The 27,815-nt window shown below is 42.8% G+C and overlaps 1 protein-coding gene across 1 annotated transcript; it reads left to right on the forward strand.

The window, feature by feature from the left end:
* The first annotated feature begins 2,787 nt into the window (after positions 1 to 2,787).
* Positions 2,788 to 26,972, forward strand: cnksr1 (connector enhancer of kinase suppressor of Ras 1). The gene is made up of 21 exons (XM_062398134.1): positions 2,788 to 3,004; positions 4,309 to 4,466; positions 6,372 to 6,574; positions 6,985 to 7,069; positions 14,531 to 14,572; positions 14,677 to 14,796; positions 16,729 to 16,788; positions 18,129 to 18,200; positions 18,645 to 18,773; positions 19,765 to 19,880; positions 20,691 to 20,803; positions 21,410 to 21,591; positions 21,693 to 21,726; positions 22,755 to 22,930; positions 23,738 to 23,811; positions 24,102 to 24,173; positions 24,534 to 24,604; positions 24,746 to 24,807; positions 24,937 to 25,027; positions 25,340 to 25,521; positions 26,024 to 26,972. Exons 1-21 carry the CDS (start codon positions 2,953 to 2,955, stop codon positions 26,492 to 26,494), a joined length of 2,565 nt encoding a protein of 854 aa, XP_062254118.1. The 5' UTR covers positions 2,788 to 2,952; the 3' UTR covers positions 26,495 to 26,972.
* Positions 26,973 to 27,815: the final 843 nt, after the last annotated feature.

The raw sequence follows: 27,815 nt of genomic DNA on the forward strand, positions 1-27,815 counted from the left end.
AATAGATAGTGTGGTAATCTGGGAAAAAATCCGGAACCTCAGGGATCATAAAAAAGGGATTTTATTTGAATAAACTGGGGCTGCACTTTAACAGCTGTTTAAAGGAAGTAATTTTTGTGTTTTTTTTTATTGATTTATTGATTTGTTTTGCATATCAGCTGCAAACTAATAAAAGAAGTTGCATGACACTAATTCTCTGTGTCTATTTGTTTTTCAAAGGGTTTAACCTGAGCCAGGCCATACAACAAAACAACAGTGATAACAATCATCACTTCCATACAGGGTTAGTAGTCCACAGTATATTATATTGTTGTTGTGTTTTTTAATGCGCTGGTATTGGGTTGTTAGTTGGTATGGGGAAGTGAAATCAAACATCGGAGCATCTCTAGTTTGTTTTTAAATGCAGTATCGTTCTTCTTTATCACAGCAACCGCTCCTAATGCAAACCTGCATCTGCGTACTCCATAAACCTGACTGCAGTGCTAGCAGCAGCAGCGTGTTGTGGCTTGAATCTGTGTCTCTGGTATTTGGGTTGGGCGAAGAGTCAGGCCGAGCACGCGGTCGTTAGAGAAAAACCACCACTGAGATAAAGCTCAGCACAGACGAGCTGTAGCAGCACGTCATCATGGAAATAGATCAAGACGGTGCAAAGTACTGGATCGCTGCAAGTCAATAAGTGTGTCCGGATTCAGACGGGTGGTTTTCTCGGCTTCCTCTCACAGTTTCAGCAGAAAACGTTTGCACTCAGCAGAAAATCAATGGCGATTTCATCAGGGTTCGCTATCACTGAAACTCCTCTCCACTCAACCCCAGTCTTGAGGCTCACAGTAGTATTTATAAACTGCAGTTTTTTCTGTTCAGTGTGCTCTTTTTACTTTGAAACACACATATTTCACGCACGCTTCCTCAATTCTTTTTTATGTGCTGCAACAGGTTTTCTTCAAAACATTTCAAGAAATCGGCATGAAGCATATCCACCACACACATGGGGACACTGTGCCATTTCGCCTGCTGACATACGAATGCGACTTTTCCCTCCCCAGTCTCCTTCTCTGGGTTGAAAGAGAATAACAGCAGGGGGTGCCAGATGAGGGCAGTTCTTTTTATGGCCGCGGCTCTTTCATCGGGCTTTGACCTTTGCCTCTGAGGGGGGGGGGGGGGGGGCTTTCAACATCAGATTTGCAGTGAACTGTATAATATGAGGCACGAACAACGATTGCCAAATAACATCAGATTTGCAGTGAACTGTATAATATGAGGCACGAACAACGATTGCCAAATGAAGCAGAGACTCCACCGTTCATTCACAAAGTTCGCACATCTCAATAATCATAAGCGAGGACGGAGTAACAGACGGATCAGCTGCACACATGAATTCAAAAGTGTTTGAACCTTTGAACCCACAAGCCGATTATCTCTCAGCTTCTCTCTTATGATTTTAAGTGCAAATGGAAAATAAATAACAATGAATTATACAGAAATAGCATCTCCGGCTTGTAATTCCTCCATAGGACCACATACATCACCATCAATATCAAGACAAAATGTAATATTAATACCTTAATGGTATCCCTGTGTTTCCTCTTAATACTCTGTGTAGATATGGATACATTATTTATAAGTAAATTCCAACAGTAGCTTGCAATGGACATAACTATTGATAATTCTGTGTTGTCATTCTGTAAAAAATATTGAGCTTGAGTAAAATTTGGCTAATAAAAGGTTTAAGGCAATGTTTCCTTACACCGGCGCCCACATATAAAAAGCAGGTCAAGGGATAAAAGAGCAAAAACAAGTCCTGGGAGATCAGCTGATAACCAGTGGACTTGGAAAAGAGGATTAAATGTGCTGGTCAGTGCAGGGAGAGCAAGTTATTTTTCCTTTAGGTCTTGTGACAATCCATCAGCTGCAAAGATGAGCAAAATAAAGAGTATTTCGAAGAATGGGGATTGTCATTGTATTTCAATAAAAAGAGCAGAGCATTTATTATATCCTTTATTTATATATATAAATAGTAGTAAAGTTGAAATGCAACCTCGCTGCTCAAGAATGACAGCAGGATTACAGCAGGAGCTTTTTTATAGGTTATTGCACAGTACAGTGCATTGAACCGTGCAGGTATCCATATAATATGACGATAATATTATATTATATATATTATTACACATATATTCTGCATGAAGAAAGGAAAAGCCTGGAATCAAACCGCTGACCCTCCGGTTAGTGGATTACCTGCTCTATACCTCCTGTGCCACAGCTGGCCATAATGATAATAACAATAATAACAATAATGACAATAACAACAACATCAATAATAATAATAATATCTCCAGCCCACCCTCAAAGGATGAGTGGCATAGACAATGGATGGAGGGTTCAATATTGATAACACAAACAACAATAAAAACAATAGTATCTTCATCAACTTCAGCAGCAGCACTACCACCTCAAAAACAATAATCATAATAATAATAATAAATACAAATAAATTATTGCACTGTTATAAACAATGTGATAAACTTCGTCCCTTTGCTCATGTTGCTCGTGATATTGGAGGTTCCATTAAAACTCTGGGGAAGTTGAGAACATGTTGAAGCCGCTTCTCTTCCTGCAGGTGAGCAGGGGGGGTGTGTGTGTGTGGGGGGGGGGGGGGGGGGGGGGAGGGGTCTTGATAGGTTATTCCATTGGCTGACAGCAGCAACAGCAGCAGCGGTGGAGGTGGTGGTGGTTGTGGTGAAGGTTGGGGGGGGGGGGCGGACTCTTACCTGTACCTGGGCGGAATAGGAGGAGGAGGAGGAGGAGGTGGAGGAAGAGGAGTGCCCGCAGACGCTGCTTTCGTCGTCGTCCGTCTCCAGCCCGGGATCCGGTTTTCCTCCTCGCTGCAGCCCGGAGAGGTAGAAGTCCGCCAGCAGGGCCGGGAGCTGGACCAGCGACTGCACCAGGACTCCGAGCATGGAGCCGATCACGTCCTGGAGCGAGGAGAGAGTCAGCGAGTGGCTGCAAGGTGAACGACCATGTCTCAGTCCTTAATTACCCGCTTACCTCCGTCTGTGTGTGTGTGTGTGTGTGTGTGTGTGTGTGTGTTGGGCTGTCACGCCTTGATCTCCTCTCAGGTACTTACTTTGGTCAGGTCAGAAATAGAAGCGTCTCCGCAAATCCTCCTGGAAGTGAGAGGTGGAGGTGGAATGAGGAAGTGGCCCGGAGCTGGAGCCACAGCACCTCGGATCACTGTCAACAACTGAGCGGTCACAAACTTTTACATGTCCGCTCGTGTGTTGTACGGGGTTCGGTCACTGGCCTGGTGGATTCAGGTCTTATTTATCATGTACTTCATTTACAGAGAGTTGTAAAGTTCATGGGTAAACACTCTCTCATTCTGCTTCACTGTGAAAAACAAAGTATCTGTCCACAGAACATGTGACCTCATGCTTCAAGTACTCTTCTTTAATACAACCAAATATAATTGAACTTAATCTGATTAATTCCGTGTTCTTTTTCATGTCAGCTTCCCACTATTCATTATATGTGCAACACTTTTATTCAAAACCAACTGTAAAGTTACTTTACAGATTAAGATTTCACATTAAAAACATAGGATCAGTGTAAAGGATCGGTGTATGTTGTGCCTTATTGCATTATGTGGAATATCATTTCATAACAGACAATAGTCAAATTACCACTTACATTATAATGAATAGATAATAATGATTTAAGTACATGTTTACAGTATATAAAACTGATTGGGATAATTTATATCGACTAGCCTACTTTTATTTTGGTATTTTGCTTATAGAATTCTAAAAGGCAGGGTGTCTATTACACAACAGAAAATATTTGTTGTGTAGTAATGCAATACAATGAAATTTACATTGTATTATGCAATCCATTTATTCAATTGCAACTATATAAGTACCAGTTACTTTGCAGATTTTATATTTATAATAAAACACAGATTATAAAGGGATTATTTTACAATAAATGGGCAGCTTTTATTTTGATACACTACTATACTTTGTAGTGTAGTTAATACTTCTACAAAGTATAGTCTGTTTATGTAAAAACCCTTCGAAGTAAATGTATTAAGCTTTTTTGTAAAGTTGTTATACTTACTAAGTCATAACTTCAAAAGTGAGTCTGTTTAAATACTTGATTCTGAAAACCAGCAGCCTGACGGATCTCGTGCGTGTGTTAGTCCACGCTCACTCTGCAAGTCTCTACCTGTCACATGTGTTATGTGTTTTTCTTGCCGTGTGTGTGTCTGTGTGTGTGTGTGAGGGGTTAATACTTGTTCCTTACATGTTGTTAAAGGTCTGGATGCACCCCTGCATCAGTACCCGCTCTCGGAGTGGCACCTGTCGGGTCTGGATCTGCTCCAGTTGACCTCTCTGGAGCTGGAGAAGTTGGGCGTGCGCAAGATCGGACACCAGGAGCTCATACTGGAGGCCGTGGAGAAGCTTTGCTCTCTGGTGAGGCAAGGATGCTGAATCATGTGTGTGTGTGTGTGTGTGTGTGTGCGATATACAAGCAGTGCTTTGGGTGTGTGAGGCTGCTTTTGCGGTGGGTGTTGTGGAGGTAAATGTGCAAGGAGAGCTGTGTTGTTGTGGTATCTATGAAACCAGAGTAAAGGGAAGTGATTTTCCCACCACTGCTTTAGATGCTCTTGGACAAATCCAGTCAGGTCACACAGCAGCGGCTCTTTTTTCTAATTGCTCCACTTCTCCCTCTAGTTTGAAATGAAAATCCCCCTTTGACAAGCACATATCATCGGAAACTTTGTTTTTCTAGCCGACTTCAAACGACTAGGCATGCTTCAATCGCAACCAAAGCAGGTTTTGAATAACAAAGCTTCCACTTAACACTTTATTTGCAAATTGCTTCGACATTTTTCAGTCAACTTAAGAAAAACTTCCCGTTCTCTGTCGCCTAATTCATTTCCCTCCCTGTCCAGCTTCAAGAAGGAGTTCCAGGACACTTTAAAAAGCCGTGTTTGTGTGTGTGTGTGTTTCACTGGAAGGACTAATTGAGCCGGACAGTACCAGGCGAGGCTCCAGCTCCGGTGACGTAACGACAGCAGACTTAAGCTTAGGCTGCTTAAACTGCCTGTTGTCGAATTATTGAAATAACTGTAACACACTTAATTCTAATAATCATTAACAGCGTTTAATGTTCAACCCAGCATCTGGTTGAGTGTGTTATACGTTTGTGGAGAAAGGTTTTTCCTGCAGTTAAAGCTTAACAAATGTACACTTGTGCGATATTGTTTAAGGACAAAATAACAGAACCCATACACACCTCTGCGTGCGTGTGTTTGTGTGTCTGCTTCCCCCCCCCCCCCCCTCGTTCTCGGAGCTGCATGAAGTACTAACACTGTGCTCATTCATAAAACGCAGCCGTCAGACACTCACATGAAACAGCACAAACACACTCAAGTGCACGGTTACATAATTAACAACCGCAGCGTTTGAAAGACCATGAAAAATTCATGGCCACTTGTGGACGGGGGATCGTTCCGGCGGGTCGACGCGTGACATCAGAGCCCGACCGGTCCGAACCACTCGACCAGCGGTGAGGGGGTCACGGCAACAACAACCTGCTCCTCCTCCAGAGGCCGTCACATCCTCACATCACATGTGTGGCCAGAAAACTGTGATAACACACACAGGATATATTCACACGTTTAAAGTCCTTCAAAGTATTTCTGTTTTATTCAATTCCTCGCTACACTTTGATTTGTTACCAGCAAGTATCAAGTTTGTGATGCCCTTTATTTATGTAGCACTGTGGGACTTATCGAAATGGATGAGTCGTGTTACGACTCCGGGACAGCGTCTTCGTGGGCTGCGTGAAAAACAGGAAGGAATGGTCGACAGAGGACTGATGTCACCTAGCCACAGAGCTGCAATCAAACACCACAAGAAAGTTTTAGTCCACTGTTAGTTGTTCAGTTGAGTTGAGGCCTGATACTTTACATTCAAAAGTGTAAGCATCAGACTTTTTCACATCACAATGAATGAACGAATCCGGGGAAAGTTTGGCCCCTAGACAGATCCAGGTGCTGGAGCCACGTTGCTCTGTGATTTAAAGAAGCTGCCCCTGAATTGGTCTTCCCTCATTGATATAAATGGAAAAGTTGGAATTTTACAATCTGAAAAAGATGATAGACATGATAGACTGTATCACGAATGTATATCAAGATATAACATTACATCTATTGTGATGGATGACCACATTTCACACAATCAGAGTCTCATAACAATGCAGTGAGGGACAGAGAGTCGGGTGGAAAAGAGATTGAGGGTATTTCCGGAACAGAGAACTTCTCCTCTAACCAGTGGCATGTGTGTGTTCGCTGGTGTGCGCCCACTCTCCAGACGTACGGCATAGGTGGAGAGAACCTGCGAGGTCTCACGGAGAAGCTGCGCGCCGTCGCCCACACCCTCCAGATGGGCATCCAGAGCCGCTGGCGCCGCAACAGCTACGATGGCCGGAGCGCCACCAAGCTGTCGGCCGGGGTTCTGCAGGTTGTTGTGGAGCTCATCACCTCCGCCAAAGGACTCTTCTTTCTGCTCAACAGGTTGGTGAAGTGGGGGGGGGGGGTTATCTAACCGTTACATGCGCAGCACTCGAAATCCACTTTGACCCCGCAGCTATTTTGGACCTAGAAATGTTCTCTGCTGTGTCTTATGAAAATAGTTCCCGCTGGGGTTTGTGTTGCTGTGGGTTTTAGGTAAAAAAAAGGAAATTTACAGGTGAATTATTTACTGTAAATAGGAATGTTGTGGTGTACGCACTGACTTAATGTTTACATGTTGTCCCCTGTCGCTAAAAAACCTGCCTTATACAAGTCCATCCTGTTTGTCGTCCTTTGTTTTTGTATTTTTGTGAGTCTCCCACATCCCTTGTTCGTCTTTTTCCGTTTTAATTGCCTGTGTGTGTAATTAAATCCTCCAGACTAAATTGAAACGTAATCCTCCGTCTTTCCAGGTATCAGTTTATACAGCTAAGTGGAACCACCTCCACCAAGAACATATTCAGCTACTGCAGAGAGCTCGGAGAAATCGTCCACAAGGTCGGTCCCTTTACAGCTTTGACACATATACAAACACTGAAGTGTTTTTGTCTATTTCCGATCTGTGAGAGCGAGCGATGAAATATTCGCTCCCTGTGGCGAGGCAAATTGCAAGGTGGCTTCATGTGAGAGGTCAACTTCGGCGACCTTTGACCTGCGATTTGCACTTCACATTCACGTATGTGTGACCTTAAGCCGTTAAGCACCTATACAGCTCCTCTGTGCTTGTCTATAGGGCTCATAAGGCCAAACATTATATCAAGATAATCGATATTGGTTGAAATGTCACATTATTTTTCTTCCTGAATGACGCTGGTGGTTTTAAACTCGACTTTATGGGCAAAATATGACGCTGAGATAATTTATGTGTTATAGATCCTCTCTCTGCTTGCCCAAGGCACTAGGAATATATTCATATATTGGACTCCTGTTATATTGCTATTGATCTATTGCAAGTATTGAAATGGTTTGTTTGCCCTGCCCTATGTCCGTCCAGCTGATTTTTTTTTTTTTATCAAATGGAAGAACTGAATGCAAACTGAATGCCTGTGTGAAACTTTAGTACATTTTACTACACACGTGTTCACGTTTATCTGAAGAGGAACCAGACACGATTAAACCATCGTTCTGGTGTTATTGTCGTGCACACTACATTTCCAAAGAGGAACTACAACCTCTGAGTTCTTTTTAAGTCAAACCCCTTTGCTCTAAAACGCAGCAAGAGAAAAAACAGAAGCACAAACTGGCTCCCTGTTCTTCAGTTCAGCTTGAGCAACGCATTCTTTATCTTTACATTCCTGGCATATTTCAAGGCGGCTGCAGGTTCGACGATGCTTACGTCTGCAGGTCTGCCGGAGATGGGAGAGCTGGGATTTTGTTTTGGGGTTTCCACTTTGTTATATGAGGGAAGTGTGAATGAAAAGGAAGGGGAGGGAATATTCATAACTCGGTGTTTGTAAAGTGGGGTAGAAAGTTTTCTCGGGCAGCACAACAGACAGGCCTGGATCTGTTGTAGTGCCTAAGGGAAGGAGGAAGGGAGTGAGAGAGGGGAGGTGGAGAGACAGAAGGAGGAGGAGGCTGAGAGAGGGATTGCACCGCCAATGTTAAATTACTTTTGACTCCTGGGGGAGTGTGCTTTATCAAACGCTCAGCAGAAAGCAACAGGCAGAGAGAGAAAGAGAGAGAGAGAGAGACAGAGAGGCCGTCAGCTCTGGAACAACGGCATAGTGACATTAGAGAGGAAGAGGATGACAGGAGCGAAGACGACCAAACAGAGATAGAGCTGCAGAGATAGGGTTTAATAAGACAGAGGCTGTAGTAGGTGGGGATCAAGGAGTTTATTTACAACTCTACTACAGTCAGCTGTGGACGCCTGCCCAGCACGACAGGTACAGTTTCCTCCTCTTTGATTGGATCATTCTCCCACAACCTGATGCTGCTTTTTTTTTTTCCCTCACTACGCTCGACTGTTTAAATTAGCTAAAACCAGCACTTTAAGATCTAATGTGTAATAAATCTTCATAGAAATGTCTAAAATCAGCTAGACTTGTGTTATGTATTTTGTCGACTTGTGTACTTACATTATCCAAAATGTTTTCCGACAATGCTCAAGCCCTGGGGAAATCTCCAATTTTATTCAGGGTAACAAGTATTTAATTTGCATTATATTTACTTGACATGTGGTTTTGTTCAATGTCTGATATAACCTCCGCTGTATGACAAAAGGAAAAATACACTGGTGGACGGTTAGCAGTTTTTTTCCTTCCAATGTTTGTATTGGTTGTAATGGAGCGAGATAATTCATTGCACTTTGCTCCATAATGGGAAGAACATGGTTTGCACCCCAGGTGGATTTTCACGATACATAATGCACGTTTAAGTTTGTTTCCTGTTTCTTATTCAAATTTGAAAACAAATAATTCAGTTTTTTGTTTTATTTTTTTATATTATTTATAATGGTGTTCAATACCCTTCAGACCTCAGTTGAGAGATACTGCACATCTGAGAATAGAATGAACCAGATTTTTCAGTTTCACATGTTTCCAGTTTCACAACACTATTCACCGGAGCTGCAACAAGCCTCCGGGACTTTCGTGTCTGTCTCGGTGTTTAATAACATTCCCACTATTATCATGGCCTTCAGGAAGGAAACAAGGATTTCAGAGGAAGATTTAGCCGGTTGACTCTAATGAGATGTTCTTTGGCTTTCGGAGGTGAATCAGATTTGGGCCCGTGTGGCTTTTGTTTTCAATCATTGAGTGTGAAGTGAGTGGTGTGTAAGTTAAAACCTTCACAGCTTTGTTTGCTTAGGCCCTCTCGGAGGTTGATCATCGTCTGGCTATTGTTTGCTCAATTCCTGTTTTTGAACTTGTGAGAATGACTGTCAAGAACTTAAGGAGTTTTGTACTGGACACGTTTTGTCCACTGAGTTCAGGGGTCAGTGTTGACGTGCTCACCTGCCGAAGTGACAACAAGCGACACATTTTCTTGGGGGGGACTTCCCCTGTTCTGAAACTTCACCCATTGAATGTGTTCAAGTTTCGAATCACCATTGTGACTTACTCCATTCACTAAATCACTGGTAATGGATATAAGGTGTGCAACCAGTTTACCTGTTTGTGTTTGCTGCTGGTTTCTACCCACTACTGCACATATTTCCATTACACTTGGAGGATGCATGAGTTGTGGGTCAGGAGGAACAAAACCATAACATTTTGTTACGGGTCTGGGATCAGGGTACAGATCCAGGATTAACTAGATATGGCGTTTTTTTGACACTTTCACTGATTTCCCCTGAAATAATTCATGTACCTGGATAAAAAAAAAGTCTAGCTCATTTAGGGAACTGACATCTATGAGTGCATGCAATTTGCAGTGGCTTGATTAGATTTAAGGGAACTGTTGGGCCTCGGCGGAGGAATGTCCTAGACTCTACAGAGGCATGCGTTTAAGTTAGTAATTAAAAAGCCTTGGCAGATGAGCTGAAAGGTCAGACAGGAGCAGGTGTTTTTGAAGAGACGAGAGAAAATGAAAAATCCTCAGACGTCATCTATCCAACCGTCATCATAGTATTCTCAACCTGTGGAGGAACACTTTGTTTCACACACACTTCATAGCTGGCTCACATTACATAAGCTTACATGTACCAAACCATATCAATGACATCATCGGCATCTCAGCAAACAAAAGCATCCACACAGAATTACACAGAATCATCAAGGCTAGTTTAAGTGAGCTCCCGGGTGTTTTGAGGCCTTTGTTACCCCCCCCACCCCCCCCCACCCCCCACCCCGTGACATGTGGCGGGCCGTCAGGAGGACCACAACCTCATCATGACGTCTTTTTTTGCATTCTCAAAATTCACACCACATCCTTCACGTCAAAAGAAAAAGGTCTCTTATTTCCAGCAAGGCTGTGTGTGTGTGTGAGTGTGTGTGTGTGTGTGTGTGTGTTTGTGTGTGTGTTTCTTCTCGCACCCTGGGGGCAACCAAGGTGAGCAGTCAGCTGGTGTTGTTGGGATCCCACACTGTGGTTGTCAGGTCTTCACAGTAGTAGCACACGTTCAGTCCTCTTTGAACCAACCGAGCAGGAAGCAAAGCTCCGGAGAGAGAGAGAGACAGAGGGAAGGAGAGAAGTGTGATTGAACTGTGAACTTGGATCAGAGAGCCAAATGAATTTGCAAAGCATTCTGTGAAGGTATGTCATATTCATCGTAGTTCTACAATAAAAGAAAACAGCTAAAATTTGCACTTTTCTGTTGCAAAATAAAACTTGCTTTCGACGCAAGAATCTCCGGGTGACAATATAACGAGAACTGTTAATGTTTAACCTTCATCTTTGTGGACAACATGCTTCAGAGACACGTCTGTGACTGCTTCTTTTCATTTGGTGGCATTTGGGCCAGTTACGTTTTTCCTTAACAGTGAAGATATTATAATGGCCAACAACATGTGACAACCACCCAATCAACACGTCCCCTTAATTCGAGCTGCTATCAGATGACCTATTAAAAGTGCAAGAGGGGGAAATTCATAAGAGGCTTAAACACAGACAGGACCGATTTGTTAAAACAGGAAAAAGAAAAAAGGGCTTAGAGGCGTCAAACATGTGAGTGGTTTGAGGGGAATGATTTTTATTATGTGTGGTGATGTAAAATGAAAAAAAGAGAGAGAGCACGAGAGAAATATGAGGCTGAAGAAAGACAACATGGCAGGAGATGGAGGAGGAGAAAATGAGAGTCTGATTTGGGCTGAAAGATGAGAAGCAGGTGGTAAGGAGATCTAACATGGTCCCAGTATGTCTGCCAGTCTTTTTATAGCAAGTCTGTGACCTGGCGGAAAATCATCTACTGGTCAAGTCCAAGTATATGAACAAGCTGGGAAGACAGAACCCGACTTTAAGGCTTTGATATGGAAGGCTTCCATATTGTGTATCGTGTACAATGAGCTGCACATAACAAAAAGAAAAGAACTGGCTCTTTGTGCCTATAATCATTGAACATGCATGCACAGTCATGTGTGTTGTTGTATCTTTCACTGTTAGTTTCAGCCTTTGTGTGTGTGTGCATGTGTGCGTCCATGCATTGCCACGTGCATTTGTGCGTCTCCTTTCTTTTTCAGGGAGCTACACCCACATAATAAGTTGCCTTTTGTCTCCTAGACGACTATGGAGGGAGCAGCTTTCAGGCACAAAGCGCCGCTGTTAAGTTAGATCACCGCCTGATCAAGCCACACAGCGTGCTTCACAACAACACAACATACACAACACAGCACAACACTACACAAGACCTTTCCTTAAATCAAGCGGAGCAGATGCATGTTTCTTTGCAGTGCAGCAGAATGCAATGAAATGAATGTGTTTCTTCTTGACTACACTGTAGGTCCCCAATGTGATTTGCATTAAATCATTTCTATGAAGGTGACTCAAGTCTTACCGCGGCTCTAACACAGAGTCAACAGTGTGATCGCGGCTTTAACCTGCAAACCACTGTAGTTGCACAATGAATAAAAGGTCGATCAGAGGTGATGTCTTCTTTTGATCACATTGAGTTCATTATTTTCAATTATTAGTGGCAGAGCTGCAGTTTGTCTTCACGTTTCCGCACTGATATCTGATCCTCGGCCTCTTGCTCTGGTTTAGTGGAGGGAGAACTGAGAATCTCTACAGAATCCAAACTGATAGATACAAGAGTTCCTTATAAGGGAAAACCACTGCTTCTGTTTCCTGTGGAAACAGAAGCAGTGGTTTTCCCAGTGAACTATTTGAATTAATATCTTATGAGCGTAAAATGAATAGAACAGGGTATGCAAGTGGAGTGGGGACACACTGGAGGCTGTAAGGAGCTAAGCATGTCTCCTTATGTCTCCTTCCCTCTTGTCTCCTCTTCCCCTCTCCTCCTCACATGCCTCTGCGTCAGCAATGAGACACCATGACCTCTGCAAATGCATCATATGCTGCATGTAGACACCTTGTAATTGTACGATATATGTTCAAACTGACATGTGACAGATATTGTGTGAATGTGGAATGTGGCGTCTCTTTTGTTAAAAGGATTTTATAATAGATGTGTGTTTAGCATTTGTTAGATAACCCGATCCCATGTGCATACATTTGTGTGTGTGAGCGTACAGAGACACAAGGTCGTCCCCACTGTTGAAGCCGTGAGAAGAGTCGACTCCTGTTCCCCCCCCACCTTCATCAGTTTCAGTGCAGAAGTGTACGTGTCGCCCACTTTACCCACGTGAAGGTGTCATTTCCTTTTCTGGCAGAGTCAGAGGAGAAGTGCGGTACAGGTTGCGGGGTTGTGCGGACGCTTTCTGTGACAGCGCTGTATGTCCGAGAAGCTACGGCTGAAATGCTGGACAGAAATAAGTGTTACGAGATGCAGAAGGCAGAAGTGATAGAAGATGGTGGGAGGTGGCAACACGTTTAAATGTCAACCTTTATTAGACGAACTGCCACTTAGAACGTGGATTTGGACAAGTCCTAAGGTTTTCATTAAATCTTGTTTCAGGATTTACCCACCACTGTCTCTGGTATTGGCTTAACAGAGGTTAAAATAACATTTATATTCTTATCTCAGTTGGATCGGGTTTATTATGTGAGTCAGTTGGCTGCTTGTTCCAGCCCTTTGCTTCAGACATGAAACTTTGACCTTTTCCACAGACATTCGTTGTCCTCATAGGATGGACCCCACTGATTTTTATTATATTTATACATTCAGTGACATTTAAATGTACCCGACTATAAAGTTAGCTGATGATTGTGGTGCAGCCGTTCATGTCCCCTGGAGGAAATGTAAGAACTTGGGTGACATTGTCCAGTACTTCGGTTAAAACATCTGTAAAACTAAACTCAAACTCATCCGCCCATCGGCGTACCATTCAGACTAGCTAACTTAGTATTAATTTGCAGCCATCAGGTGAGCTAATAATATATTGTATAGTCTCTTATCAAATTACACATAACTAGAAATTATATCTTCTTCATTATACAGCAAACAAACACGGTAAGATAAACAGCGATATGCTTTTGTTGCTTCGGCGTGCATGGAGATAACATGTAAATACAGAACTTTTTTTTGCAGTACCTCCGGACAAACAGCGCGGGACAATCTAGCAACACTTACAAAAACAAACACCGGTTGACGTGAGCAGCAGCAGCAGCAGCGGGAGTCATGGCGGAAACCTCTCGTAGCCGTACCCCTCCCTCTGGCCTCGTGTCACAGCCTTTAATTAGCCCAGAAATCCAACCGAGCTCACTGTTGATCCCCTGTTACATTTCACAGGGATTAGTTTCCCCTTGCGCTCCTCTCTGCAGCTCACACATCATCAGGGCAGTACGAGTTAGCTTATAGGCAAGTGATGTGAATATTATGTCCGATCGAAAAATCATTCTATACTAAATCTTCTTCCACATCCCTCCAGCTCAGACGCCTCGTGTGGGAGTATTATCAACACACCTCTCCTCCCAGAAACCAGAGATTTTCTCTTTAGTTCCACCCTGCAAGTGTGACACTGACTTCTTACATGTCTGTCTTTGTGGTAGTTGCACATATACTGTACATTGTGTGTGTGTTTGTGTGTGTGTTTGCGTGTGCATGCTAGTGGGGATTAGTGTGAGTCCCTGGATTAGTTGGACTTTGCTCATCGTTGGATGTGTCTTTCCTCTGCTGCGCTGCTAAAATCGTAGAATATTTGTAATGTATTTTATTCTTTTCTAAACTTCTACACTTCTTTTTTAACGCCTTTTAAATACAAATAGATGTACTGGAAATCTGCCTTCTCTTGCCTGACACCAGCTTTCTGTTCCGGACTCACACTGGGAAGAGGAAATAGGGCAGAGTTTTGAGCCAGTTTGTCCTAATTCCACAAATCAATACCAGCGTTATTTACCGTAGGCTGCTTGTGTCCTGTTGGTGTTCTGCTCTGTGACACTCATGTGGTGTCACTCATCCAACAGGATTCCACTGTCTATGACAAGGAGAAGGACATCATCTCTGTAGTAAGTGTGATATTTTATTTCTGTAGTTTCAAAATGTCATTTTAATGTAGTTTTTTTTTTTACACTGCACTCTGAATAAATTGTCTTTGTGTTTCCATCACCAGTGCCGTCAGTTAGTGGAGGTGTGCGATGAGATCCTGAACTCCAGCGCCGAGACGCTTCTTACCCACACTACTCAGCTGGAGAGCGTCGACCTAGTGCCAGTGTCACCGGGTGATCAGCTGGTAAAACACACTCTCCTGACATTTGGCTTTAAATGCACACAGATGTGAAATCTTTATAAATCCTAAAACTTTTTCTGTCCTGTATGTGATGTTTTATTTTATATAGTCACTGTAATTCAAGCATGTAAATCAAACTTTCTGAATTGGATATCAGAGGCTCTTATTCAATAACCTATAAATGATAAGCATAAGAGTTGATTAATCCATTGATCAGAGAAGTAAATAGCTGGCAACTTTTTTGATCGTCAAAGTATTATTTGTAATTTTTAAGTCTCTGTTTTCTGGACTGTCATTTTTTCAAAAGCAGCGACACCAAATACTTTATATCGGTTTGTCACATCTGTGCAGCATCTTTCCATCTCATTATTATTATCATCATTTTTCAAATGACTTACCCAGTGAAAAGTGAACTCATTTTCTCCGTGTCTCCTCTTCTCTCGCTCTCTCTGTCACTTTCAGTATTCATTTTCCGCCTTCATCACTGCCTGGACGCTTTCCTCACCGTTCGCTTCCACTCATCACTTCTGTCATCTGACTCAAGGTTCTCGCTGAACCCGTTTCTTTTCTTTTTGCTCTCACGTCTAGTGGTTGATAGACAAGTCTTATTTCCCTGCTGCCTCTTCTTTTCCCTAGAGTACTTCTCCCTCAGCTGGTGCATTGTGTACTATCAGAACCTATCTTCTGTGCCACTGCATCATATAGTGTTTTTTTTGTTTTTAAAATGTCTGAAGAACCTTTTTGTTCAATGTATTTGTCTTGTTTCCTTCCTGTTTGAGTTCTAAGTTCATAGGAGATGGATACCTCTCTACTTTATGAGTCCCATTCCCATTTTGAGCAACCTTCCAAATATCCATCAGTGTTTTATCTTGACTGAAAATCTGCATGTTTTTAGTCACACTTCATCACCTCTGAGGACGTAGACAGTAAAGAGGAGTGGGGTTTAGCTTTTTGTTTCAGTGTCTCCATAATTTGTTTACATCCATTTTTTTTACATTGATCATCCTCAATTGACAAGAGAGGAATTGATTGGACCACATGACCGATAATGAGGTCTGTCCTCCAAAAGTGGGAGTTAGCGGAACTAAAGACAGAAAGGGAAATGCGAGGCAGGAAGAATAATAATTGCACAAACACTAAATGTACAGAACATCATGTTCAAATCATAAATTGAACTGAACAAGCTAGTGTTTCTTCTTTTCTAACCATATAATTCAAATTGAAATGTATACAAAAGAAGATTCAGAAAAAAGGTACAAATTCAGCTTCTGTCCTTGTAAATGTCTTAGTTTAAGCACATGAAGTGTATTATTACATCATGTAGTTGTGCAGTTTTCTCTGGGAATTGTAGTTCCCAAATCCTTAATACATTCTCATTAATAATCTGTTTATACACCAGTCATATGGTTTATATCTGATGACAGCAACATTATAGTTACATTCATTCGACATTAGTAAATGTATGAACACGCCCTTTAAATAGTAACATGTGCTAACGTAACGTGTTACCATTGCCATTACATTGACCCTTGTAAGAAACTGTAGTTTAAATTTAGATTAAAAATGATATATTCTCTGCTGTATTGAGCCATGTGAGAATTTGAATCTCTGTTCTTTTAAATTGAAGGTTTGAATCGGCTCATGTATCTGCAGTCATGTGAAACGTATTGATCGTTTGGTCAGGCCTGATCGGGGTTGTGATTAGTTGGCTCACCCCACCCCCACGATGATTCAGAATAATCAATCAGAGCGGCATGATGGGTAATTACAGCGTGAACCCTCAATGCATCTGGAGACAGACATCGACATTTCCACAGACAGAGCAGTGTACACGGTGATGAATCACTTTGACTCAGTGAAGCAGTCTCTTGCTTTGCGCAGATGAATCAGCCCGAAGTGTCAATAACATCAAAACATGCTTTCTCTTTCTCTCAGGGGATCGAGATAACGTCCACCGGATCCAGTAACCACTACGTGACCGGCACTGCTGTTGAGGTCAGACTCTCACCTTTGTTTTTCCTTTCTTTCACCGTCGGGCTCACAGACGACGCAGAATTAAACATCACTGACCACTCAGGGCTCTTAACCAACCCTCTGAGGAGCAGCGTGACTTAAACCCCCGCACCTCTTCAGCTGCAGAACAAACCTACCACTACAGTTTGTCTCTTCAGAAGAGGCTACAGCTGGTTACGGTGCTTCGTCTCAGTGTTTCAGTTCTGTCTGATGTGTCAGAGAGAAGCAGATAACAGGTTTTATCTCTGTGGGTCAGGTGTGGCTCCTATTTCTGCAGGATATCACACTTCAACACTTGTTTGCGCACACTGCACTTATCTGGCCTCGGTCTCTCTGGTGATGTTTGCAGGTTTGCAAAGCGAAAATAAATGTTTAATGACAAGTTTTCCCTTTTCTCCGATTTTTAGAAGAACACGTGAACTCTCTTTTATCGTTTTTGGCAACAGTATTTCATTCGGTGGTTGTTTCTGAGAAGCAGTGTACAATGCTTTCTTTCTTTAATGAATTCTGCTCTGCACAGTTTCACTTGATCATTAAAGTAAGAGCTCTTTACCAGGAAGAAATCCCATTGAAAGTACTTTTGTGTGACACGTTATTTTTAGCTGTTGGCTTGGCTCCATTTTTTTTTTAATGCCTTAAAATTTAGACCAATCAGTGCCATTGTGCTGCAAATACTTAGTATTTATAAACATCTACTAAGGACTTCTTGTTCGAAATGCTGCAGACAGCATGTGATCAATCAGTGCATGACACATCATGGCTAAATATCTTTATATGTTCATTAGTTGAATTTGTCATCTGGGATTTTTATATTTACAGAGAGACATAGAGGAATCTACAAAGGAATTATGACTTTACAAGGGGTGAATTACTTTTCCAGAAATGCATAAATGCTTTTCTGGGGAAAATCAAAACCTTCCTCCAGAAGTAGCACAGATGCACGACCTTCTGAGAGACATCTCTGAGATCAGGGGGCTTGTAAAATAAACTAGCGAGTTGTGGGAGGACGGCCGAGTTATTTATCAGATAAAGTAAGGAGGGCCTGTTACTTGGAGATGTTGTTTTTCCATGATGTCAGCATTAAAGCACCCTGGACTCTCCTGCTACTGCAGTTGCATCATCACAGTCGACTCTTGAAAGTGGACGTGACCATGAACACATACACACACACACCCACTACATGAATGTGGGCATGATCTTTACACTGCTTCACTAAGATCATCTGACATGATTAAAACCACTTAATTCAACTATATGGGTAAAAGAACCTCAACTGAGTGTGTATCTTTTCTTATGTGTGTCGTGTCTTTCTCCTCGTGCAGCCTTCGAATGATGATGTCTACGTGAGGATCCTGGCTGGTGATGAGGTGATTCAAGTCAACAACCAGATAGTGGTGAGTCATACAGTGGTGGAGGAAGTACCCAAGCATTTAAAGTAAAAGTGCCACATTAACTTTTCTACTTGAGTGAAAATACAGGCTTGCAGTGTGTAGCCTATTCCCTCATGCAAAAGGACCAAGTCGCTGTAGTGTTTCTTCACCAGCAGTAGAAAGTATAGATATTGACCTGAATATGATGTGAAGTAAAATTGACAATTACCTGAAAATATACATTCTGTAGTAAAAAGTCTAATCTACTTTACTACTGAAAGTACAGATACATAAAAAATGTACTCAAGTTAATTAAGGAAGTACCACCCACCACCACAGGCCTGTCTGTATGTTGCACCGTATATTTGTGGTCCCATACTTTTAGCTTTGCAAAGTAAAACGTATTTCTGTCCTTTCCGAGTCTGTAACCTTCACACTGGAATATTCACCTGTGTGTCTCCGTGTCAGGTGGGCTGGAGCAGGGCGAACCTCGTGAAGAAGCTGCAGGAGAATCCCAGGGGAGTGACCCTGGTCCTGAAGAAGATCCCCGGCTCATTGCGACGCAGAGACCAGGTGCCACAAGTCACCGTCACACAGGTCAGGGATCTCTCAAAGCCTCAACTCCGCTCGACTCATATCTCGACCAAAGTGAGCATAAAGCGTCAGTTCAGGCAGGTCACAAAATCCAGCTCAGCCACAAAAAGATACGCCTTCACCGCCATCTTCACCCGTACAGAGCAGTGGAGAAGAACCATGCATATCCACGATGTGTACCAGTATACAGTATTATTCAAGATGGGGCCACACAGAGCCTGGAACAGCTTCAGGAGTGGAGGTTTGGAGCAGTGGGCTGTTTAACTCAAACTGGAAACTTCCCAATCATCTGTGGAGCCATAACACACACCAGAAGAAATCCCAGGCCAACCGTTTTTATTCTTGCACACAAATTGTATCATCTAGCATTCAGTTTATAATAACTACATCCAGGGGGGGGGGGGGGGGCGAAGCTTCAGAAGCTGGATCGTTGCAGAGCTTATGTCGAGGGAACCTGAACCTTCCCTTCCATTTCCGTTTCACATCACTGGGGATCCGTTTCCAGCAACACTCGCAGTCGTCGCCATGCAGACTGTTGTTTGTCTGTAGACCGTGCACTGAATTACACACTGCGTCTGCACGCACGCACACACAGACACACACACACTGAGCATTTCACACCCCCTTGTGACCAATACCATGTTAATCTCAGATGTAGCTGGTGGCGGAGGGTGTGAGAGATGTGAATCAGCTGTGTGTCTTTCTTCCTTACTGCCCTCACAAGATACCCTGTGTTTGTGTGTGTGTGTGTGTGTGTGTGTGTGTGTGTGTGTGTGTGTGTGTGTGTGTGTGTGTGTGTGTGTGTGTGCGTGTGTTGTTGACTCACATCCTGAGCCCTTGAGTGCGCTGATGGAGACCTTGGGAGAAGGCACCATTACGTTCCACATGACACCCGCCTCCCTTACCCTCCATTAACTCACGAGGACAAACACACACACACACAGAGTTGAGTTTGCAAACTAACGTACCTGGTTCTCTGTTGACTTCTTCTCAGAAAGAGGAAGAGGAGGAAGACGAGAGGGCAGGGGAGGACGAGGAAGGGGAGGAGGAGAATCCAAGGCACTCCATATTTGAGAGGGTCGCAGCCTCTGTCAGGTCCCTGTCTTTTAGGTGAGAGCTAAAGTTTCTCTAATAAGCAACTTTTAAGTATATGTGGGCAATTGTGGATTTCTATAGCAATATTTACTCTATAGCAAGTGATTACAATATTATAGAATTATTTACAGCGTATTGACGATGAAAATTAAGCTTTTAAAATTTCACACAAAAACAGGAAAATGTAAAATAATTTGTGATGCACAGCAGCAGCCAAGTTTTTCCATGTACCAAATTTATTTAGAGGCATAATCACCTATCTGTTTGCAGACTGAGCAGCTTAGACATAAGCTAAGTTCAATAATTTGCCAAAGATTGCTTCGATAAACCTGAACCTCCCACGAACCCTTTTGACCCCGTTAATCCACCAGGAACCGGTAGGTTTGCAATGTGGTCATGACGCGAATGCCATAAATTCCGCTCTCCACACCCAACACCCACGTCTGACTGGAAATGAGACAACAGGAAGAGACGAGGAGAAAGGTGGATGGATGAGGGGGGTTGTGGGAGAGATGGAAGAAAAGCGTAAACACTGGGAGGGAAAAAAAAAGCGCATGATGAGATGTGAGGAAAAAGGTGGTGGAGAGACGGTGAGAGCTGATGGAGAGCAGGCGTGCAAATGGAGGGAGTGGGCGGGGACGGTGCATTAAGGTTGTAAATAATCCTGATGCACTTCAGCTCGAGTGGAAGAAAGACTGCTGTATAACTGGAGTCATATTTAATTCCTTCAAATGATAATCTAGGTTGTTATTGCTGTTTACATCACTGTTGAACTGTCGACCTCATGTTCCACTTCACTCATGGTCCCTTTGCTGTCCGTCACAGGAAGGCCATTCACGGGCCGGCGGTGCAGCAGCCGCCTATGGGACAGGAGGAATCAGAGTTGTCGTTTGATAAAGAGGTGGAAGGGAGTGTGACGTCATCACTGTCCGCCTCAGGTAAGACATGTACGACAGAGGAAACCCAGGCTTTTTAGGAGAGGGTTTCTGTCCTCAAAAGACCTCAGGATGTTTTATTTTTCTGGTCCTATTATAAACAGATTTTAAAGAGTAAATCAATATATAGACAATCTATTAGAAAAAGGCTATTATAGCAAACTGTCCCCCTGAAGTTTTCAGACATGAACTTTGGATAGTTTAGCTCGAACTTGGCCTTTTCACATATAAAGCATGAGGTTGTGCGGGTCAGGTGAGGGGCCGGCACCTTGGTGGAGCAAGCAGGAGGCAGGACGTGACATATAGATTCTGCTGTTTTCATTTACAGCACATAAACACAAGCGTTGGTCCTCATCACCAAAAGCTCTTGAATCTCGTCGTCTATCCAAGTCGTCGTCTTTGCAGAAATCTTTGTTGATTCTGAGATTTTTGTTTTCATCCAGTTTGGCGTCTGCAATGTGTCTTTAAAACGTTTTAGCAGGGGACTGGCAGGTAAAGCAGACACAGCGTGGATTGAAGCAGAGTGTTTGACATTTACCGATTCACCTGACAAATCCAGTCCTGAATACTCTTGTGTTATAATGTTTTTATCTACTCATGTTTTTTCAGGGGACTCTGACGGTTTGGGCAGTTCACGGCTCTCACCAAGACTCAGAAGAGACCGGTCCCGGTCGCCGTCGCCCAGAAGCCCTTCGCCCCTGCAGCCCGGGTCGTTCAGAAGTCCTTCGCCTCACAGAGCCAATCAGGACACAGCGAGCATCACTTCCTGTCCTGAGATGGTGGGCCGCACGGTGAGAGGAAAACCAAGATATTTTTGGCTTTCAACAACCACATCAGTCATTTGTATTAAACTTCATTTGAGGCACTGAATTAACTCTGATTCTCTTTTCAGGGGAGTAAAGACAGCAAGAAGAGCTCGACAAAAGGTACAGTGATTTCTTTTTTTATTAAACATAAAACATTAAGCCAAAATTCCGGTTAGAGTCTAGAACAACTCGAAACAAAGAGGAGAACAAACTGAGATGAACTTCAGAGCCTAAATAAGGAAAAATACTACTTTAGGATAAACAGATTCGTCTGCATGACCTCAGTATTTTACTTTTATGTGCCAACAAATCAAATTTATTTACTATTAATTTAATGATGTGCTCATCAATGCATACAGATCCAGGTCCATTATATGCTACACTAACACCAATGCTAGGGACATTTGTGTACTTATTTATAGTTGAAAAGTGGAAAAGAGAAGTGAAATAAGAAACAAGAAAATTCATAAAATCATGCAGGCAGACCATAGACTGTGTATGCAGATGAACAATGCGTCTCCACTTGCTCCCACTATCCAGAAATGAAGCCAAAATGTCAAGGAAATGAACACCGCCATCTTACACATTTGGAGCCGGACTCTTTCACATTAACCCAGATTTTATAGCATCAAATAATTGAAAAAATAAGCGTGAAAAACATGACTAACTATTTGTTCAAAGTTCAGGTAATAAAACAAAAGGTATTTTATCAGACAAAGGGTCTTAAAGAAAACAGGGTGCAATGATCTAGGATTGAGGAGAGAAAATGAAACTGAAAAGACATCGTAAACACCAGGAACAAGATGACACTAGAAACGTGGCAGCGTCAGACGATGACGAGTGAAAGACGAACTGACACCAGGGAGGCAGGGATCATTGAGCACAGGTAAAACACGTGAGGAAACAAGTTCAGACAATCACAGGGGCGTGGAACAAAGACGGGAAGTTAAGTAACCGATACACAAGGAGCATCATTTCAAAATAAAATAGGAAGCGGCGAACTCAGGGGAAACAACCGAAAACAAACACTGGAGCAAGTCAGGAAAATGTTATTTTGAAAGAAACAGATTAATCTAATAAAACCAAGATCTAATACCTTGTTACACCCCCCACTCAGAGACAGCCATCATCATTGTGTGTCATTTCAGGAATGACGACGGCGCTCAGTCGGCGCCGCGTGTCCTGCCGCGAGCTGGATCGACCCGACTGCGACGGCTGGCTGTGGAAGAAGAGGAAGGAGAGCAGCGTCTTCCTCGCCCACAAGTGGCATCGCTTCTGGTTTGTCCTCACGGGGCCTACGCTCTACTGGTACACCAGTCAACAGGTGGGCGTCTGGAAGGGAAATAAACTAAATGAATGAGGTGGTGGCCTTGAAACCCACATTGACTTGTTTTAATATGTTCCTTGAAGCATTTGGCTTATTTCATTTGGAGTTGAGTGGTGTTAAAGGTTTAGAATGAATTCATTATACGCTTATCAATTCCAAAGACACAGGGTTTTGAGGATTAGTTTCTGAAATAATATTTTATATTAAAAGGAGAATTAGAGCCTTGGTGAAGGGGATCAAAAGTGGGACTTTAATTAATTATCATAATTATAATTATGTTCGGAGAATGAAGTCAGAATATTAAGAGAATAAAGTCATTATTGAGTATAAGGTTGTAATTTACGAGATTAAAAGTTATAATATTATGATAGTAACGGAAAAAATTTATTCAGGAGATTAGCAGCAAGGAGAAGGCCTCCTAATTTCTCATTTGAGTGCAGGCAGGAGGTATATTTTTGGACGGCCCTCTTCTAAAAGGACATGCAACCTGAAATTGTGACTCATAATATCACAACTTTATTCTCTAAATCAGGGGTTTTCAACTGGTTTTGTCCTAGCTCAACCGCTCTTCTACACCTACCTTTAACACAAATGCACAGGGGAAAACTCCTGGCAGTTTCTAGCCCCAAGCTGGTGTCAAGGTTCCCTCATCATCTTTATATTGACCCCCTGCAATGCCGTCGCGGACCACCAGGAGGCCGCGGACCCCTGGTTGAAAACCCCTGCTCTAACTCTCTATTTGTGATAATGTACAAATGCAATTTAAACTAAATATTTGTTACCTGTGTTTTTCTAAATCCACAGGATGAGAAGGCAGAGGGCATGGTCAATATCTCCAGCTACAACATAGAGAGCGCCGGAGAGCACAAGAGAAAATAGTAAGGACGAGCACAGTGAATATGAACATGCTTTTTAATATTTGATCAAGGAATATCCAGGGTTTTGTTGTTCATAGATTTGATGAAAAGATATGGTGCTGAAAGGAGAAACAGGAAACCTTATTGCCCCCTGTGAACTTTGGAAGATCTCTTTTGTTCATGAAAACTAAACAGTTGTTTAGCAAAGTGAATCTTGTGTATCTTTGTTGAACCCCTTTGCGTCTGTGTTTGTGTGTCTACGTGTGGCTGTTTTGTGTGTTGTGTTAATTCCCCTGCTCTGCCTCCACCAGTGTGTTCAAAGTGTGCCACCCGAGGTTTCACAACTTCTTCTTCGCTGCCGACAACGTCAGCGACATGAGCAAGTGAGTTCAGCCTCTGTTTTTCTTCTTCTTCTCTCTCTGTTTCCAGGGTCAGTGTAGTGTTGTAATTCAAGTTTCACCCAAAAAAACAAAAAGGCATCTTAAGCAAATAGTCAGTAGAAAAATGCCTCTATAAACGAGGCTCTAGATTGTGTTGATGTCTGGCTGCACCAGTTACAAAAACATGTAGTGGTGAGTTCATTTTACACAGTGAAGATGTTACAGTAAGTAACTCTCTAACAGGTGTTGGACTGTACTGCCCTCTGGAGGTGACTTTTCAGAACTCAGTGTTTGTGCTGTTTTCAAATCACTTCTGTTGAAAATGATTTGAATCATGAGATGTTTTTTGACTTTATTTTCCAGGTGGATCAACCGTCTGATCACATCCAAACAGATTCACAAGAAGCTCAGCAAAGGCCCCGATAGTGAAGAGGGTAGGTTGACGTTTTCCCTTAACTTTCACTTGTTTCACTTAAAAAACAAATATTGTAGTCCTGTTGGAAGTTTTACTGCTTGAAAGCGTCAAGCAATAAACACAGGATGAAGTATAATGACTGGTTTTGATCCTTGGACAGAATGTTACAGTGAGACTGAATCAGAGAGCGAGACCTCTCCTTCACCCAGCAGAAGAAACAAGGTCAGTTAAACAGACACACACGCACGCACACACACACACACACACACACACACACACACTCACACTCACACACACACACTCCATTCAGTGTCTCATTCACGTCCTGATGAGTTTCGCTCTGTGCCTCAGAAGGTGCAGTCCAACACTCTGCCTCGCCCCAAGGGGAAGACGACCAAGCTGCCATTAGCAAGTTCTACAACAGGGGGCAGCAAAGGAGCAGGTTTGTACTTTGTGGCCACTCTCCTGCTTTATAATCTTTGCCTCCAATGAGTGATTTCTTTCATCTGTGAAGACTGAGTCCTGCTGATGGATGTTTTAATCATTTCATTTTCGACGTGTTGTTTTCCTAACTCTACCCCTGCGGATATTCTCTCCAATCAGCCGTCCGTAAGCAGATGGTTCATAACAGCTCCGTGCGTGTGATGTGTTCAGCCAAATCCAACTGCCCCCCCTTGTTCCCTATCTAATTCCCACTGTTTTTCTCCTGTCACTTTGGTGTCTCGCTCGCCTCGGTCTCCGTCCTCGTGAGAAGGCGTCCCAGAGGATGAGATGGGCAAGATGATAAACAACATAAAGGAGGGAGGAGTTTCTCTGATTGGCCACGAGCAGCCGCTAACGCACGACCACTTCAGGAAGTCGTTCATTCGACGCAACAAGAACCCCGTCATCAATGAGAAGGCGCACACGCTGCGGGCCCTGCAGAGCACTCTGAAGGTGAGGGGGAGAGTCGATCGGCACATGGCTCGGGCGAACAATGAACTTACAGAGGACAACTGTTGTTTGTGACATCGAACATGACACAGCGTGTGGGGGGGGGGGACACAGAAAGGCAAACTCCTCTACTGACAACGGGGGTCAGGTTTACCCTCATTTAAAAGAACGCTTATCTAGTTTTAATCAAGTATTTCAATCATTTATAATGTTTATTTCATTTTTCTCCTCTGAAATATTGGTTTCTTGTATTTGTGCACTGATGCTGCGTGATCTTCAAATTACTTTCAATAGTTGCCTATGCTATATAAAGTTCATTATTATTAATACAAGAGATAAACAGGTAGATATAGAAGTTGTAGAAGAAGATGTAGCGTGTGGGAAATTTTAATTGAGGCAATACGAATTAAACAAGGTTATTGTTCTCAATCATTGAAAATCAGTCTAACAATTCATGTTTGAGTGCGTGTCCCTGTTCTCACTGACGCTCCTGTTTGCTGTGCAGGCCAAAGAGGCGGAGCTGCAGCAGATCAACAAGGTCCTGGACGACTCCGGTCTCACGGCCTCAAAGTACCGGCAGTGGAAGCATCAAAACGAAGAAATAGTCCAGGAAATCGAGAGACTGACCACGCTCGGGTCGTCCAAAAGTGGGGTGGACGCGGGGGGGCAGCCCGTGCCCACCGAGGAGGTTGCCTTGGAAACCGTTGCCATGGAAACGGCCGCCACGGAAATGCCATCCGCAGAGACGGACGACCCGGAGACGAAAAGCGCGTACAGACTGAGCCTGAGCGAAGGAGAGCAGCTGGTGGACGCAGAGGCGTCTGACGTCCTCCTGGAGATCCCACCGGACTCTCCCAGCACGGACACCAGTTCAGTGTTAGAACTCTCCCTGGGGTCGCTGCAGGATTCCATTAACCAGCAGCTGACCGAGTTGATGGACAGCGGAGAGGCTGCAGAGAACTATTTCTACATTTAAGCGCGAGCTGCCGCAAATCACGCTGCTGCAGAGTTGCTCTATTTAAAGAACATCCAGCTGCTTTGTCGTGCAACAGGGCGAGAGGTGGACTCCACCGTGTGTGCTGCTGACGTTCACCTGAAATGATTTGTTCAATCTGCCACTAAATCAAGTTTATCAGTGAGATGCATCAGTGCACGCTTCTTATAAGAAACAAATTTAACTTTGTACTTGCTCAAAACCAATATGACGAGTTTACAGCAGAGAGATGGACAATATTTGCCAAGTGGCGATCTGAGTTCAGTATATTGATGGATTCTAATGATAAAAACAATCTCAAGTAGAACTTTTCTTAGAATTCAATGATGATTTGTAAAATAAATCATGCCTCTTTGTACCAATGTGACATGTAAATACACTTTTACTATTGATGCTGTATGTATTTGTTTATTACCTTAATAAAGGTGTAGATCTGAAATATTTTGCAGAGAAAAAATAACTTCAGAAACACGTTTGCTGTTGCTCCTTTTTAGACAAAGTCATGTCCTTGTTGTGCGTCTGACTTGTGTGTACATGTGTATGTATGAACCATAAAGCAGAAATGTGTGAGTGTGTTACTCGTTTCCTGAGTCTACCATGAATGTGGCAAGACTCCTCAAGGTCATTTGACCCCCGCTCCTCATCACCGCAACCTTCATCAGCTTAAGAAGGGAGCGAGATCATCACTGTACTGGGTTGTGATGAGGTTTGTCTGTATGTATATCAACAGATAAATGTCATGTGTATGTTCATGTCCGTTGTGCATGAATTTCAGCCAATCAAGACATTTCTTCCGATGCTCTGTGCATGATCTTTCTCTGTAGGAGGGGTTAAAGGTCGTGTCACTGAATAAATGTGTAAGTCACATTTATTCACCCATCTCCAGGGTGAATTATCAAATTCAAATTCAATTCATTTATGGATATAATAATTTCATGGACTGCCAGCCTGTCCAGGGTTGCGTCAGTCGATCAATGAGACTTCTGTACAGCAGTTTTCTTTTTGCTTTACAGAAGAAAAACAATAACAACGTTTCCCCTCCACCCATCCACACAGAATCAGTAAATTTCAAGGTATTGAGGGGAACTCTGATGACCCTCTAAAAAATGGTTATTCTAAAAGATATCAGGAAAAGATCAAATTACATAAAACTAGAGATAGAAAAAAAGGTGTTAAAGTAAAAATAATTCCAATAAAGTAAACAAGTAAGTAAATAATTACCTAAGAAAACAGTTTGAATAGAATAAATTGCTGTATCTGTAAAAAAGTCTAAGATTTATAAATGAATTAAATACATTTAGAT

This window comes from Platichthys flesus, chromosome 10, assembly GCF_949316205.1.
Source record: "Platichthys flesus chromosome 10, fPlaFle2.1, whole genome shotgun sequence".
Classification (NCBI taxonomy): domain Eukaryota; kingdom Metazoa; phylum Chordata; class Actinopteri; order Pleuronectiformes; family Pleuronectidae; genus Platichthys; species Platichthys flesus.